This window comes from Platalea leucorodia, assembly GCF_965183815.1.
Source record: "Platalea leucorodia genome assembly, chromosome: 1".
Lineage (NCBI taxonomy): Eukaryota > Metazoa > Chordata > Aves > Pelecaniformes > Threskiornithidae > Platalea > Platalea leucorodia.
In genome coordinates, this window is record NC_138823.1 from 101,266,150 (window position 1) to 101,281,625 (window position 15,476).

General features: G+C 38.1%; 1 protein-coding gene across 1 annotated transcript in view; it reads left to right on the top strand.

Annotated features, from left to right (window-relative positions):
* The window catches only part of CDKAL1 (CDKAL1 threonylcarbamoyladenosine tRNA methylthiotransferase), a 426,399-nt gene that overhangs the window by 390,118 nt on the left and 20,805 nt on the right, over positions 1 to 15,476 (top strand). The window contains exons 14-15 of the mRNA XM_082328770.1: positions 7,857 to 7,940; positions 11,218 to 11,382. Coding sequence (XP_082184896.1) covers positions 7,857 to 7,940; positions 11,218 to 11,382 — 249 coding nt within the window. The remainder of the gene's footprint in view (positions 1 to 7,856; positions 7,941 to 11,217; positions 11,383 to 15,476) is intronic.

Consider the following 15,476-nt stretch of genomic DNA (forward strand, 5'->3'; position numbering starts at 1 on the left):
TGATGTTCAGATGCTTTTGTTAGTAGCTTCTGATTCATGTATGCAAAAGGAGTTTTATTATTCTTTTGAAAAGAAAGCTGATACATATTTATACCCTTTTTTTTAACTCTTTCAGTGTCACCATTTTGTATTCGAAGTTAATTAACCTGCAACAATGTTATGTTACGTATTTTGTCTGTTGTTAAATGTATTAATACAGCTTTTAGTGGACTTTGGGGAAGAGTTGGGTTTGGGTTTGCCTATGGGGTCATTTTGGACCTTTGTTTTTTCTGTTTTTTCCCATCTGCTCTTCCTTTGTTCTTGGATGAGATGAGAACATTGGCTTCAGTTGTAGGATGAGCAGAAAAATTGTATTGATATTTTGGAGAGAAGCCCAACTTTTTGGAGCAGTCTTTTTGGTGTCTTTGATTAAAAAATACCAGGCTATAGACATATTCTAAGAGCATCTAGTCTTACTGTGGGGATTCCAGTATCATGTCAGGGAAGACTGTATTGACTGTTGATTTGTGCTAATGCTGTCTTCACTTTGTCATCTGTGTTCTTGCATCCAGTATTTTCACCTATTGCTTTTCACCTACTCCTATTTTTCCTTCTTTCTCCTGTCTATGAGGAAGCAACGTGCAGTTCTGCCGGCAATTTACTGAACTTACACTTATGTTAGGGCCTTTTATTATTACTGGCAATTCTCTCCAACAGCTGGTGATGTTGAATCTGTGCTGAACACAGTATTACATCGGTCCGTCCTACATCAGCACCCTTCTGACAGAGCCACTGGTGAGCAGTTTTCTTTCCACCGTGTAGACGAGACTTTAGTCTGAGGAAACAGATCGGTATTGCAAGTTCCTGAAGTAATTTCTGGAGAAGTTATTTGATAGGGTATTTACCAAGATGATTTATAAATTCTCATATAACTGATACTTGTCTGGGCTTATGCAGCTGTTAAAAGAGATCACTGAAACAGGAATTGCATACTGTTGCCTTAGCAACTGCCACTTCATATTGTGCTTAAATCACTTGGAAATATGCAGTGTATCTTAAGGAATTGCTTCCAACAAAAACAGCCAATCTTAAATAATTTTAAATAATTTCACTGAAGAAGCTGAAAGGATGGCCTTTCCTAACAAAGACCACCATATTTTTGAGCTTGATAGCATCATTTCACCACAGGCTTAGCTTGTTAAAAAAAGGCAAAATAAAATTTAAGGAACCCAAATATTTGTTTACTCATGCCACCAGAATCCATGTGATTGCCAAACTGGCTGGAAGTTGTAAATATTTTTAAAAGATTCCTCTAAACTCCATCTTCCATTCTAGAAGAACAGCATTAATAATATAGTTTCCTATACTTATATTTTAAACGTCAAGTTCCCTTACGGGCAGACTATTTGCTAGTTTTTTGGCTTGTTTGTGAACTGTTATGGATATGAAAGGAAGACCTTAAACATACTTCACCTACTCAGATGTTTCTTGTTCCTATTTTGAACTGGTCTTCTCATTTAGACTTCTTCTGTAGATACTTGCCACAGTTCTACGGGGTTTGTTAGAGCATCTGAAAAAAAGAGGGGAGAGGCTTTTGCCAGTATTACATTAAGGCCGTTGCTTGAGTGCTCGTGCTACAGGATTGTCTCAAACATGAGTTCTGCATAGAGTATTTTATATCGCTATAGCAACTTCCCCAGCTTTGCGGTCACTACTCTGTGAGCTGCGTAACAATCAGAATTGGATTTTGCACATGTGGAAACAGAGTTTCAGAGAGCACAAGGAAACAGCCAGAGTCCCTTAGCAACGTTGTGCCGGATCCAGAATAAAACGCGATTCTGCCACCTCATCCTTTTACTGCTTAAGCCCAGGTTTACAACAGAAGGATCCAAATGAGAGATGCTGCTTTAAGAGGCAATATATATATATATCCCATTTCAGAAAACTTGTTTTCCTTTTATAATATTGCACACAGTTAATAAAACTTAGAAAGATAATATGACAGAGTTGTCAACATGCTACTTTTATTACCTCTTTTCTAGGCAATGAAAAGGAGAGACAAGCAAAATGCAAACTTACAGAATTTAAAAGGAATCAGATATTTTGAGGACCAGTTGTCGTTTTTAGGTCACCGCTCACATCTCTGAATATAATTTTCATCTGAGCTTCATGGCAGGGTTTGTATGTGCTGGAAGAAGCTACATTTTCACAGCAGGAGACCAAATCAAAATGAAACAGTCAGATGCAGGTGCACAGTAATAGAAAGGATCTATTTACCCTGAAGCGTGAGCAATGGGCCAAGAAAGCAGAAGCAGTCTACTTCCATCTCTCGCCTCCTTCTCTCCCTACCTTTTCCCTCCCCCATAGCTATGCCAGCAAATTCATAAGGGGACCAAAGAGAAGGTGTTCACTTGGTTTTAATGAGCTGCATTGCCTGCTGCTGAAGGTCTGAGGCACTTTTTTGTTATGCTGATTGTGTTCTATTAGAGCTGGCTGTCTTTTAATTTATACCTAATCCTTCCTTCCTGCTTGCACAGCCTCAAGCCAGCTGGGAAAATGGTTGAAAGAGTTTGTCCTGTGGGCATCTGTTGCCTGTGTCCATTCTGAATTCTTGAATGATGCTGTGGAAAGAGCAGTATGTCTGAAGCCTAAAACAAAAAAAAAAAAATGCCGTTTCCTTAGATATTATTTTATAAATCATACATTTTATGTAATCCTTTTAAAATAAAATCCCTGCAGCTTTGTTTAAAGATGGGCAGTTTAATAACGGTGGTTTGACAAAGTCAGCTGTACTGGTTGACAGTGAAATGAGACACCTTGATGAATGTTGGCTGCTTTTCACTTGGGATTCTGGAGTTCTCTAGTTAAGAGCTAAGTACTTTCCTACGTGCGAAGACGACCACCCAATGCTGTTTCCAAGGCTGCAAAAAACTGAGCAGTGTAAGTAAGGGAAAAACACTGACTCATAGCAAGTGTGAAATGGTAAAATTTAGCCGCACTGGACATAAGTACAAAACAGTCTGGTACGGGTAGCAGGACCAGTAATATCCACTATCTTTTAACACATTTATTTGTAGTTCATACATAGCTCTGTGATCTATGTAAGAGATGGAGAATTTTGTTTTCCTTGCTAATTAGTGGCATTGTAGGACTGAGGCAGCATCGTCTAGGTTTGGGAAGAGGAAGTAGGAGTACATGAAATCCGTGTGGTGAATTCTGCCACTTACTCTGCACCACTGGAGTGGTCCGGTTCTCTGTTTCTTTCCTCAGGTGTACAATGGGCCAGACACATGCTGTAAAGATTAATCTGATTTATGTTTGTATGATGTAAAACATACAGGACTCCAAATATTAATGTTACTCTGTTACTGCATTTCTGTACAGGGTTATGCACTAAACATAACATAATAAAAAGGAGGCACCTACCCATCTGGAATGGGACAGCAGTGGTAGCATAAGCCCTAGTAAAGTGATAGGTGTCTATGCTCTATGCTAGAAAAGTATTTTTATCCTGGCATAAAAATTGCTATGCTCAGGAGCTGAATTGTTTTAATGTTGCTGCTTTCCAACCTCTGCATTTAAGACCATAATAACTCTGTAGAAAAACTCTGAGACAAGTCCATTCTTTGTCTCCGGTACTACCTTCAGAAAGGGAGATACGTATGCATCCTAAATGTTGGAGGAGCAGTGTGATTAGCAGAAAAAGGCAATACAAAGGAGAGTTTGGAAAGAGATGAGTTCTGGTATTATCAAAACGGGAGCATGTCATAAGTTTCTACAAACTTTGTCTTTTTTACAGGGAGGTTGTGGCACACCTAGACTCGTCTGTCAGGAGGAGAAAACACCTACAATGTATAAATAGAAGGCTTAGAGAATGCTTAATTATAACTTTCAAGAGATTTGGCTTCTAATTACAGAAGGATTAATGTGATTCATAAAAAGTAGGTCCAGCAGTTCTTCTCTGCTTTATAGGGAAGGACACATCATCTGCATAATTATTAAAATTTATTTTAAATAATTAGACCACAACTGAAAAATCAGGAGAGAAGTACACCAAAATTGATGTAGAATGAACACTTTCTTGACGTTTCTTACCGTTCATTCATTTTAGAAAATCAGCCAGCTAGAAAAACTGCTTTTTGTGGTATTCAGTAAAGGAAAAACTAAGTTACAGAATTATCATGTCGGAATTTCCTGTAGGATAAATGAAAATGAAATAAAAGTTCATAAGTGATTTGATTCCTAATTCTGAGATTTACAAACTACCTGGCAACTGTTGCAGTGTAGGAAGTGATAGGACCAGCAGCACTTGTTGCGTTATTTTCAGTGAAGACAAATTCTCCTTGTGTAAATGATGTGATCAGTTCGTCTTGGGATGGGAGAGGTTGCCAGGCAAGTTTTTTGCTAGCATTCATTATTATTTTCATGCTATCCTCCATAAAGAAAAAAAAAAAAATCCTGGTTCAATAGGCATCTTTCCAAACTGAGATGCCAGGGCTGAGTTTCCTCAGTTCCAGATGCTTTGTCAGAATTGTAGTTCCCTGAGAGCTGGAACTCGCACGTACCTGTGGAAGCAGATGAAAGAATAGGAATAAAAATAAGATACTGAATTACTTCTGCTGGTACATGCCTGAAAAAAATCATCAAAGGTTATTATAATTATGACTGTTATTAGATATCGTGTCTGGTTTCTGCATATTTAAATTCTTTCTGAGAGGTGAAACTTAGGCACTTAGAGATCCCAGGGGAATAATTGCAGAAATGATGACATATTCCACTTCTTGAACAAATTTCAATACCAAAGCTGCATTCTGCGTACTTACATTTCTTCTTAATTATACTTGGATGCAGGATAGATAGTCATTTTCTCTCGTACAAATGCGTGTAGCCAATTAGTCTTGTAGATCATGAATACCCAATGGCCTAACTCATTAAATGGAATTTTCCTTTTCTGTTGTTATGGCAAAAGAGTCTGCAAATAGCTGAATATCATCTTTCTCTGTGAGCTCAGCCTTGGCCAAGACTACAAATCCAGTAACTTGAGCAAATGAACAATTCCTGGGTTTACCTGTACTCCTTACAGCATGCCATCGTAGTCTTGTGAGTGTGTGTGTATGTATGTATGTATTGTAAATTGATACAGGCTGTTCGGCTCCTCTGCACTTCTGGTCCTCAATTTTAATGCCACAATTTTGCTGCTATGTGACAAATTTAGTCTTCCTGATTTCCTCCCATTCCTGAGAAATTCTCAGCCCAGAAGCTCTTTCTGGCCCACTAAGACATGGAGGCCTGAGCTCTTTTTGCTCATGGAAGCAAAAATAAGAAAAACTGGCAATGTGTCTCTGAAGAAACCACTGCTTATATCCAGTGATCAAACACAGGTGTTCTTTTCTTCTTCCCTCTGATTTTTTTTTTTTAATTATTATTATTTTTTGCATAGCATGCTTGCCATTCTGTCATCTGAGAGAATGAAGGTAACACATGTAGCTTAGAGTACATCACAGGCAGGATTCATAGAGACGATGAAGGCAGAACGTTATGACCAGAGAGAACCAGGGAACCACAAGACAACTGTGAAATGAGTTACAGGCCCAGTATTGCTTTGAGCCGGTTTTGCTAAGTTATGGTGTTGGTAAATAATGAATACAATGTGAGGGCATGACTCGGTGGTTGGCCTCAGTGCTTTTCAGTGGTAGCATGTTTCCCCAAGGGTGAGCGTTGCTTATCTAACATTTCGTCCTCCTCTTTTTCATAATATTGTGTGACATCTGAAACTTTGGTGCTGTGGTGCTACAGCAGATACTGGGTTGTGATTTTAAAAGCTATGGTCTCAAATATTATAGAAACAACAAAACCTCTCTGTTCAGGGGAAAGGTTCCCTGTAATCTTATTACTGGCGTAGTTATCTCCAGTGCCTTCTTGACATGTATTTGCAAAACTCCTCTGGGGATTTGAATTGAATAACTGTTTTCTTGAAAGAAAAAAACTCCTTACTGTTTAGGGGAATGGTAAACAGTTACACTGGATTTAGGTTACTAAAATCCGAGTATGTTGTATCTGTTGTTATTTGTAATTGCAGACTTCCCAGAGAAACATGAACAGAAATTTTAAATGTGCTATAAACAACTCTTAAACACCTCTTAAAAGTATGCAAAAATATACATCTTTTCTACTGTTAGGATTCTGTTACTGGGTCTGTAACACAGGGCTTGTGCCCCTTCTGCTGTGTACCCCATGCTGATGGTCCTGGGGAATTAACTCTAACTGCCTTTGGGGAGATGAGCTGGGTGCTCGCTGTCTCCTCTGCTCTCCAGGGTTTACTCTGGGAATACTCCAGGTACGTGCACAGGGCAGGGAAGGCAAGGCACAAGTTAGTCCATGAAGTCTTTCTGTTTGGTGAATGGAGAATTATATATGTAGTGTGTGTGTGTGTATATGCATATACACACTATAGTGTGGATGTGATATTGCTGTTCTTACTTCTTCATGTTCTTTTTTCTTCCATTGACTGTTAGAGAAAATCCTAATCTTCTCTTTTACTGCTTGTCCCTTAAAGAATCAAAACATTATTATCTGATCTGCATCTTCTTGCTAATTCACACGGACCTTATGATGGGGGCCTTAAAACTTCTACATAACAGTTGGCACTCGGATGTGCGGGAAGCCTTTCAGGGAGGGGAGAGGGTCTTGAATGCAGCTTTGCTCACAGATATTAAAAGTTTGGAGTAAAATGTGAAACCATTTTTGATTCTCAAAATAGTGGCAGCAGTAAAAGCAGTGAGTAAATTTAACTTGCTAGACAGTTGTAATTTGCAGAATGCATTTGTCAAACAGTTTGGAAAGAATCCAGGGCACATTTAGATGGGAAAAAAAAAAAAAAAGAGAGATGGGCTCAGACTGAAAATGTGAGCTAAATGGCCTCCAAGGTTTGCAGAAATCGTAAACTTCATTACACAACTCAGTAACGGACAAAATCAAAAGGTGTTGTGCGGGGGATTTTGAACTTTGGGGAAAGTCAGATTTTGTTTCCTATCTGCTTGGCAACTAAATGCAACTGATTTGTCTTGGGGTCTTCCATTTAACTAGTTGTAACACTGGTGCTTCCTTTAAACTGTGTTAGTGTATTTGGAAGTTGGGAGGTATAATTGATACACTGTGCTTTTTAGCCCAGTGTTTATTTGGCCTTGAATATCACTGTGTCTGTGAGTTGTTAAAAACTCTTCTTCACTGAGTCTGTGTAATATGCAGCATTGACTCCACTGTCATGGAAATCAATGTGATTTCATGAGTCCAGCTTAGTGAAATCACAAAGAAGGGGTAAAGAGATGCCCTGTCATTGTACGTAACAAGTGTGGCTTTAAAAAACAAAAGGCGGCGAATAGACGAGCTTGATGGCATCTAGCAGTCGTGCAGTGTGCTACAGTTCCCTGCTTCTCTCAGATGCTGCTAGTTGTTTTATTTGTCGTACGGCTGTTGGGGGGGAGGTGTTACCCTTTCTGTGATTGATTGAAGAATTTTATGCTGAAGGGGGAGTTTTTTCATCACTTGGATGAAGCCATAACAGTCTCTGTGCACATCTGACATTATTATTTGTTATTGTGTTAATAAGTAAAAATGAGTTTATATTTCTGAACTGGATTTTCCTGTTAAGCCATGACACTACCACAGTTCTAGCCCTCAATTCTGACTTTTAACCCTGTAAGTTTAAGACAGTTTGAACTAGGGCTTTCTCTGCCCCACTTCCTTGCTGACACAGAATTTCCTGAGAGAATTTGATTATTTCTGCTAAGAGTGTTTGTTTGTAGTTGCAGCTCTCTTCTGACTGTAATTCATTATTTTTGTTTTCTGAGTCATCTCTCTTGTCTTTTATTTTCCAGGTTGGTGAGAGGCAGAGGGTTCTGGTAACAGAAGAATCCTTCGATTCCAATTACTATGTTGCTCACAATCCTTTCTATGAGCAGGTATGATTAAATAAACAAAATAATATCTTTTTGTTTTATCTTTGCTTTCTGCTAATCTCAGCAGCATAGTGTGCCACAGTGCAAAAAACAAGTAAAGAAATAAGAACATTTTCCAGGAAAGGTGTAACCATCAAGACTTATTTATGAGATATTTTGTTTCTGTGCTGTAAATAAAATTTACCTGAATTTATGTTAAGCAATACACAGTGGCTCTTTGAGTATACAGCATGAGGAGGATACATGCTATATATCCAAATAACATTGGGTATGGTTTAAGAAGCTGTTAATTACTGCAGTAATTTTAATTCCTGTGTCTCCAAAGCATTGTTTTCTGAATAGTTGAATCTTGATAATTTCCATACATCTTTCAGAAAATCCTTTCAGGCAATGCAATTTGCAAAAAAAAATAATTTCAAGCAGTAGGCAGGGTCAGAAACTTCTTCAGATTAACACTCAGCCTGATATGTTGTATTTCCTTCTGTGTGCTTTCTGTAAATGAATTCTTTCCACACAGAAAGGTTATCTTTGAGCTAGGAAGGAAGTACACCATCTATGTCACAAAATTATTATTTTTGCTCAAAAGCAGATGACTTGCTGAAAACCAATAAAATTAGCTTTTCTGAATCATCGTGATTTCATTCTGGTTTTGCCTTTGGCTTGTTCTCCATTTTCTTGCATTGAGCTGTCTACAGTTTGCTTTTGCTACCTTTAGTTATTCAGTCGTCTGAACCTGGAGAGGCTGTTCCTGACGGCTGTGCTCACATAGTCACCAATAGTGCTTTCTTCTGGTTCCGGGTTATGTTACAGCATTTATTTATTTACTTATTTTTGCTTAGTAGTAAGTAACATTACTGCTCCTGAAATACCTGTTTCTATTAGATATCTGGTTCACTAATTATTTTTTCCTCAGTTTCTTTTTTTTTATGAATCTCTTTTTTTTTTTTTTCTTTGTTACATCTCTAACCTCTGTCTAAGTCTTATATATCGCTGTTCCTTGCTTTTGTAGCTTATCAGTCAGATTTGAGGAACATGGTTTTCCATATAGAGATTAAAAAGAAATTGCTTGGGGCTTTTTAGCGTTCAGTGCTCGTTTTATGAAAGTTTCATTAATTAAAGGAAAAGCAGTATGTGGGAAAAAAAAAAAAAAATGTTCATGTTTTATGGGGTGTTTGTACAGCACCTAATACAGCTCCTGATTGGGACTAGTAAAGAATATACAAAATACAAATAATAACATAGGGAGTAATTTTAAATTTTACTTTGGAAGAAATACTTCCCATTATTGGAATGTATGTCTTTTCCCTAAAATCTTACGTGTGGCATGTTTGACAAGGGTAATATTCTACTGTTCACCTAGGTAAGCACAAGACTTGGTACTAATGACTAACTTTAATAGCAGTAAATTTAATGATAGTAGATTGAAAACCACTCTTGAGTTACTAAGTATCGTATTATACTTTGGAAGGTGAAACTCAGAGTCCTGGTGTAATGTTCTGTTAACTCAAACAGTTATCAAACCTATTCTCTCTTCGCTAAGCTCATCTATATTAAACAAGTTTGCTATTAAAGCCGCATCGATAGAGCTACGCTGACAGACTTCCTGGTGGAACTCGAGGCTTTGGTGATGCAGTTTAAGGTAGTCCATTGACCGGAGTACTCTAAACTGACCAAAGGGTACTTTGCCAGAACAACAGTCAAGATGAGTGTTTCTGTTGGTGTAACTTTGTTTCTTAGAAATATGGTTGGGGATTTTTTCCTAACAAGTACTTATATCAGAAAAATGTATGAGTGTACACCAAGCCTGGCTGCTTGGTTGTTTACAGTACCTCCCAGATATTTTCATTTAATCTCTTTATTTTTCTGAAGTAGTAGTCACTTACCCATGTCTGTCCCTGAGGATTTATATTTAGTTACTGCCATTTCACATATGGAGATACCAAGATTTACAGAGGTCACAGGCCCAATGATACTTAGTTACCTGATTTTCCTTTGATTTTAATTTACCTGAGATGAATTGTGTGGGAAGAACTGTGATCTAGTCGCATTGTAATACTGTCTCAGCATTAGGATCTTGACTTCGAGTTTGCCACTTAGTTCCAATTAGTCTCAGCTTGCCCATCTCTGAAAGGCAAAGGTGCCTTCTTTTCTTGGAAGATGCTTAGGAAGCTCAACAGAATTCTAGGATCAGGAAACTCCTACAGTCATGAACACCTTGAGCCTTCACGGAAAAAGGGAAACTGCTGGTAATGATTTCCTCCAAGTGGGACAACCAACACTTGTGATAGGTGAAAATGGAGAGGCACTGTTTGGCAACAAAATGCTCTCCAAATGTGGTTGGCACCGAATTTTCTTCTGGAGAGCTTCTGCACACATTGTCTAAAAACCAAGCCATTTTAAGGCGTTTCAATTTCAGCATCCAGAAATCAAGATACATGTATGTGCTCATCACCTTTGAAAAGCTTGCATTTGTGTGTGGATGAGCTTAAGTTAAATGTGATTAAATAAGTCCCTGTGATTCAGTTTTTCATTGTTTAGTTGGGAAATGACTCTGCTTTTCTTTTTTAACTGCTTCTCTATTCTTAGAGCCTTTTTATGTCATTTGTTCTTCCAGCAGAAAATGTTGCTCCTGTATGTTGGGCTCTTTCTTTTGTAACATGCATGACCTAGGAACATCCGTTATGTGGTGTCTTTTTTGTGAAGTTCTTATGGGACTGTCTGATATCATGGTTGTGCAAATTCAGGAAAGGGTAGCATTGGTTGCAGACCCAAGAAACACACTTATCAGTTTTTACAGGCATTCATTGTCAGTCATGCATCTCAGCTGCAAAGGACCTGCGCAATCAAAATGAGGGCTTGTGCAAACAGAAACAAGGGCATAATTTCTGTCCTGAAGCATTTACAGACTCAAAAACATTTTTAAAAAAAAGAAGTATCATGGGATAGATAGGAAAATAGGAATCTTTACAGCATTCTGTAGTACAAGTACCCTTGGGAACTGTTTGGGTCTGGATTCAAATGCTGCAATTCAGGCCCAACTTTCTCATCAATCGAAAAACACAACTCACAGAATCAGTTGGAGTTGAAAAAAGCTGAGCTAATACTGCAAAGCTCTTGGAAAACGCAAGCTAGAGATGTTACTGGTCAAGTGTGTATGCTGGTGACTAAAGTTTTAGGATTTGCTCTGATGTTTATCAAAAATCTGTTTTCTGAGTGGAAGCTGGAGACACTGATGTCCTTTGTGGCAGTTAGTAACTATGTCTTTATCTTTATTTGAAAGGTTCTTGTGCCAAAGGATCCTCTGTTAATGGGTAAGATGGTAGAAGTGAATATTTATGAAGCTGGGAAACATTTTATGAAGGGGCAACCAGTGTCAGATGCCAGAGTTTACACTGCATCCATCACCAGACCGTTAGCAAAAGGAGAAGTTTCTGGTTTAACAGAGGTGAGTAAAAGACATTTTCTGCTTTACTACACCGGTGAAACAGCAGCTGTTCAAGCATAATGATTCCATGCTATGTATCTGTTATCGTTTTATAGTTCCCCTTTTATGTATGCATGAAGCTTTAATCTTTCCTGACAGATTGAAATCTGAATGTAAAAGATGTTTTTGCTGATGCCCATAGCTTTACTTTGCTGACTGTAAAGACAATAATATGCTTGTTTCTTGTTCCAGGGTGCAAGATGAGGAAAGAACTTATTAGAATTGAAAAGATTAACACCAGTGATTATATAATTCAATGTATTTCACTTCTAGTTCAGTGGAAGGATGAATCTGTTTGTTTTGCTTTACAAAGCTGTTTTAAAAGATGTGTATTGATTACATGTCTGTTAAAACAGGTCAAAATTGGGTTCAGAGATTCAAAATTAATTGATGGGTAGAGGTATGGAATATTTACAATATATTTTGGAAAAAGGTCAACATCTGATTTAGTCATGTAAAGAAAATGAAACTCTCTTAAAAAGAGATCTGATCCTTATTTTACACCTCAGTAGATATGGCTGTTAGCCAAGTATTCTCATACATTTCATGGAGCTCTAGTTGTAAAAACTGATGGAGTGTGAAATGAAAATGTGTATCACATTTCTAAGCATCATTTGATGTCCTTTCTCCAGCACTGTTGTTAGGATCTCCAAAAATATGTAGCAATAATTTAGCACATGGAAGAAGGATAATTGGCAGTTTATCAGCCACCTAGCTGCTTTTACAGTAAATTGTTGACAAGTATTGAAGTATATATGCATCCTTCTTGAAGTTCTAAGTAGTCATTTAAAAGAAATAATCACTGCAGACCTTATATGACGAGTGTTAAGCTAAGATTCTTGGTCTCTTGAATAAACCTGGCTATGGAAACATAGAGCGACAATAACGCGCCTACCGTAATGTGTTTGGCAGATCATGAAACTTAAGCACAAGCATAATGTTAAACTCTCCTTTGAATACTGTCTGTGTGTGTGTGTATACTGGCCTGATAAGGGTCTGTAAGAGGAAAAACCAGCCAAAACCCTCAAACTGTCTGATTGGACTATGTAGCTATTGAAACGCACCTGATTTTTTCATCAGAACATTTTTTTTAATAATCTGCTGGAACAGAACCAAGCCTGTCATTAAACTGAGGACGTGCTGCTGCCAGCAGCTTGTAGAATGGGAACAAGCAAGCAGACTGTCGACTGAAATTTTGTATGTTAAAAATGAGAGATTAAGTTATTAAAATCGAGGATACTGATAATTTCCGTAAGAACTTATTGAGATGCATAGATCTGCTCCTGCCCTTTGAGTAGATATGAACAAGTACCTGGAATGCCCAAGTAAATGGCTACAGCAAGCGAATGATAAGGCAAATTGCTTTTCATGACTTTTGTGGCTGCCAGTGCCCCTTCAAGGGAGTATCTTATTTATGTTTGGTCCACTGGACGTGTTAGGAACTTGCACTTTCTGGAAAAAACTAGAATCTCAATCCTTCAGTAGATGGGACATCTTCCGGTGCAGGGAAGCTACAGCTGAAAGCTTTGAATCGGGCTTGGCCAATGTATAATATATAGAATGTGAACTGAAATTGTTAGTGGGAAGTTCCTCCTGACAAATCATATGTAAGTGGCAAATCAGGAACTTTCTTTAGGTTCCCAGGAAAAAAAGTCAGTTTGTCACAAAAGTCACCACTGGTTTTTGGCTGGGTGAAAGATGCTCTCTATGTTGTTTTGTATGGTTGGACTGCTGGGAAACGTTTCCTGCTAGATGTGCTCAAGACGTGATTCTAACCTAAGATGCTTATGAGCAAGATAAAAGGGGCAACGTTATGTCATATGACTGTTTATATAGCTTGTTATGTGCACAGATAGTAGGTTGAGGAAAGAAGAAGGAGGCAACTCAGAATGTGTGTATTCAGATACTCCCTCAAAGACAGCCAAAGATCTTGGATCTTCAACAAGATCCCAAGGGTCTCTGCCAGATTTTCAAAAGGGCAGCATGCAGAACTAAAACCTTGGATAACACTTATGTCAAGTCAAGCTATCAAACTGTATAATGGAGAGAAGGAAGACTTACCTAAAATAAGTTATTAAAAAAAAAAAATGAAAACACATGTGGCTCTTGCACTTTCTCCTTCCCACTTTGCACACAAATGAGCAAGAATTAGGGCCTGCTTTACATTCCCAGGCTGGAAAGGATGGGTAGCCAGCTGCCAGGTGGCTCTTTTAAGACCAGGCGCGTTTCTGTTGCTCAGCACGGCTGTCCTCTGGGCAGAAGCTCATTTAGGCACCGACCAGCATCCTGTAGCTGGCGTGCTATCTGAAGCGCCCGGTAAGATTCTAGTGGACCTCTAGTCTCACCCAGTCGGTAGCACGACTTCCTCTCGACTCCTTTATGTTTGCTGGTCCATGATGAGATTGAGTTCAGAGAAGCATGCGAATTTAAATGTAGATCAAGGTAATCTAGATCAAAAGAATGTGATAATGGGCTGTATTGCAGTAAAACATTTATATGCTTCAGTCCATTCCCATTCAACAAAGCACTTGGCTCTTTCCTAATGACCGTGTAAATTACGGGGGCTGCAGTGCACACTTTACAGTTCAGCATGTTGCACAAGTGCTGTGATGAAGAGGGACAAATTGCTGAGTCAGGGCTGTAACGTGGTTGTAGACAGTCTGCAGCAGTTATAAAGATGCTATTTTTGTAGTGTATCCTAGGCATCGCTTGCTATTATTAACAGTATTTTCATTAGCTTGCATAGGACACAATAAAAGATGTTTCAAAATACATCACAGCTGTACTTCTCTCTAATGAGGAATGTTCAGAGAAAGAGCGAGAGCTTTCAAAACTGTACAGTTTTTAAGGAAATTAATCATATGGCTAAAAAAATAAAGTTATAAAATTTGAGAGCACCATGATGTGAGGATGTCAAAGCAAGCCACAAACCCATGCTGAAAAAGAAGAAACTTCTATAAAGTGATGAGGAATACCTCCAAAGGATCAGAGCTTATCTGCAATTGTGTTCTCTCTTTCTCATCTGCTACATGTCCCTCAATAATTTTTTCTGACGAGTTCAAAGGGAGCACCACAAGCAACATGGTGTGTTTGAAGGAACAATTGTAGGCCTTTTTTTACCCTTTTGACCGCATGACTGGGATGACAGATTGGTCCAGAGAAATACAAGAAATAGGTCACCAACTGGAATCAACAGATTTGACTGGAAAAGAGGGAATGCAAAATGTCACACAAAGGACAATTTACAGACTCCATAAAATAGTCACGCATTGTATATCTGTGCCAAATAAGAAGCAGACAAATATTGATGGAATTAAATCAGGATATTTCTAGCATATCTTTTTATCGTGCTTTTTCAATATATGAAAAACACATCTAATACCTATATCCATTAATGTATTAATGATGTGGAATTTCTTAGCAGTTATTATATTCTCTAAGGGAGGAACCGTGACTAAGTAGGTGGGCTTAGAATAAGGTCGTGACACTCAATAACGTTAGGCTCTGTGACAGAAGTTGGGACAAGAAGGGCAGAGGAGTGTTGGAGTCAGTGGCTCAGGTTAAAAAGCTGTCAGAGCGATCAGACTTACTGATTGTAGTGGACATGTTAAGCATTAAAATGCACAGGTGTTTGCCAGGATTTTTTTTTTTTTACTTCAGCATGAATTTTTTACAAAAGCCACTCAAAAGTGAATGATGCACAGTTTCACAAGAGGGCTATTTTGGGGGGCAAATATATTTGGAAATTTCAATTAACTGAGAAATTTAAATCTGCTATAGATTTATTTGGGTTTAAAATGTGCAGTTGCTGATTCAGTAATAGAACAATGTTTAGAAGAGATATAGCAGAGTATATAGGTGAAAGTTGAAATCAATAAAGACAAACACATGTAAAGGCGTTTTTGGATGTGGTTCTAGTGAAGCTAACATAGGATGTATGTGGACTGGGCATTAAAAAGCATTGATGGTAACATTAAAAATGATCATTCAGACAAAACAAGCATATCACAAGTTACTAACTCCAGTTACAAATAACAGTGAATAAATATTTCAAA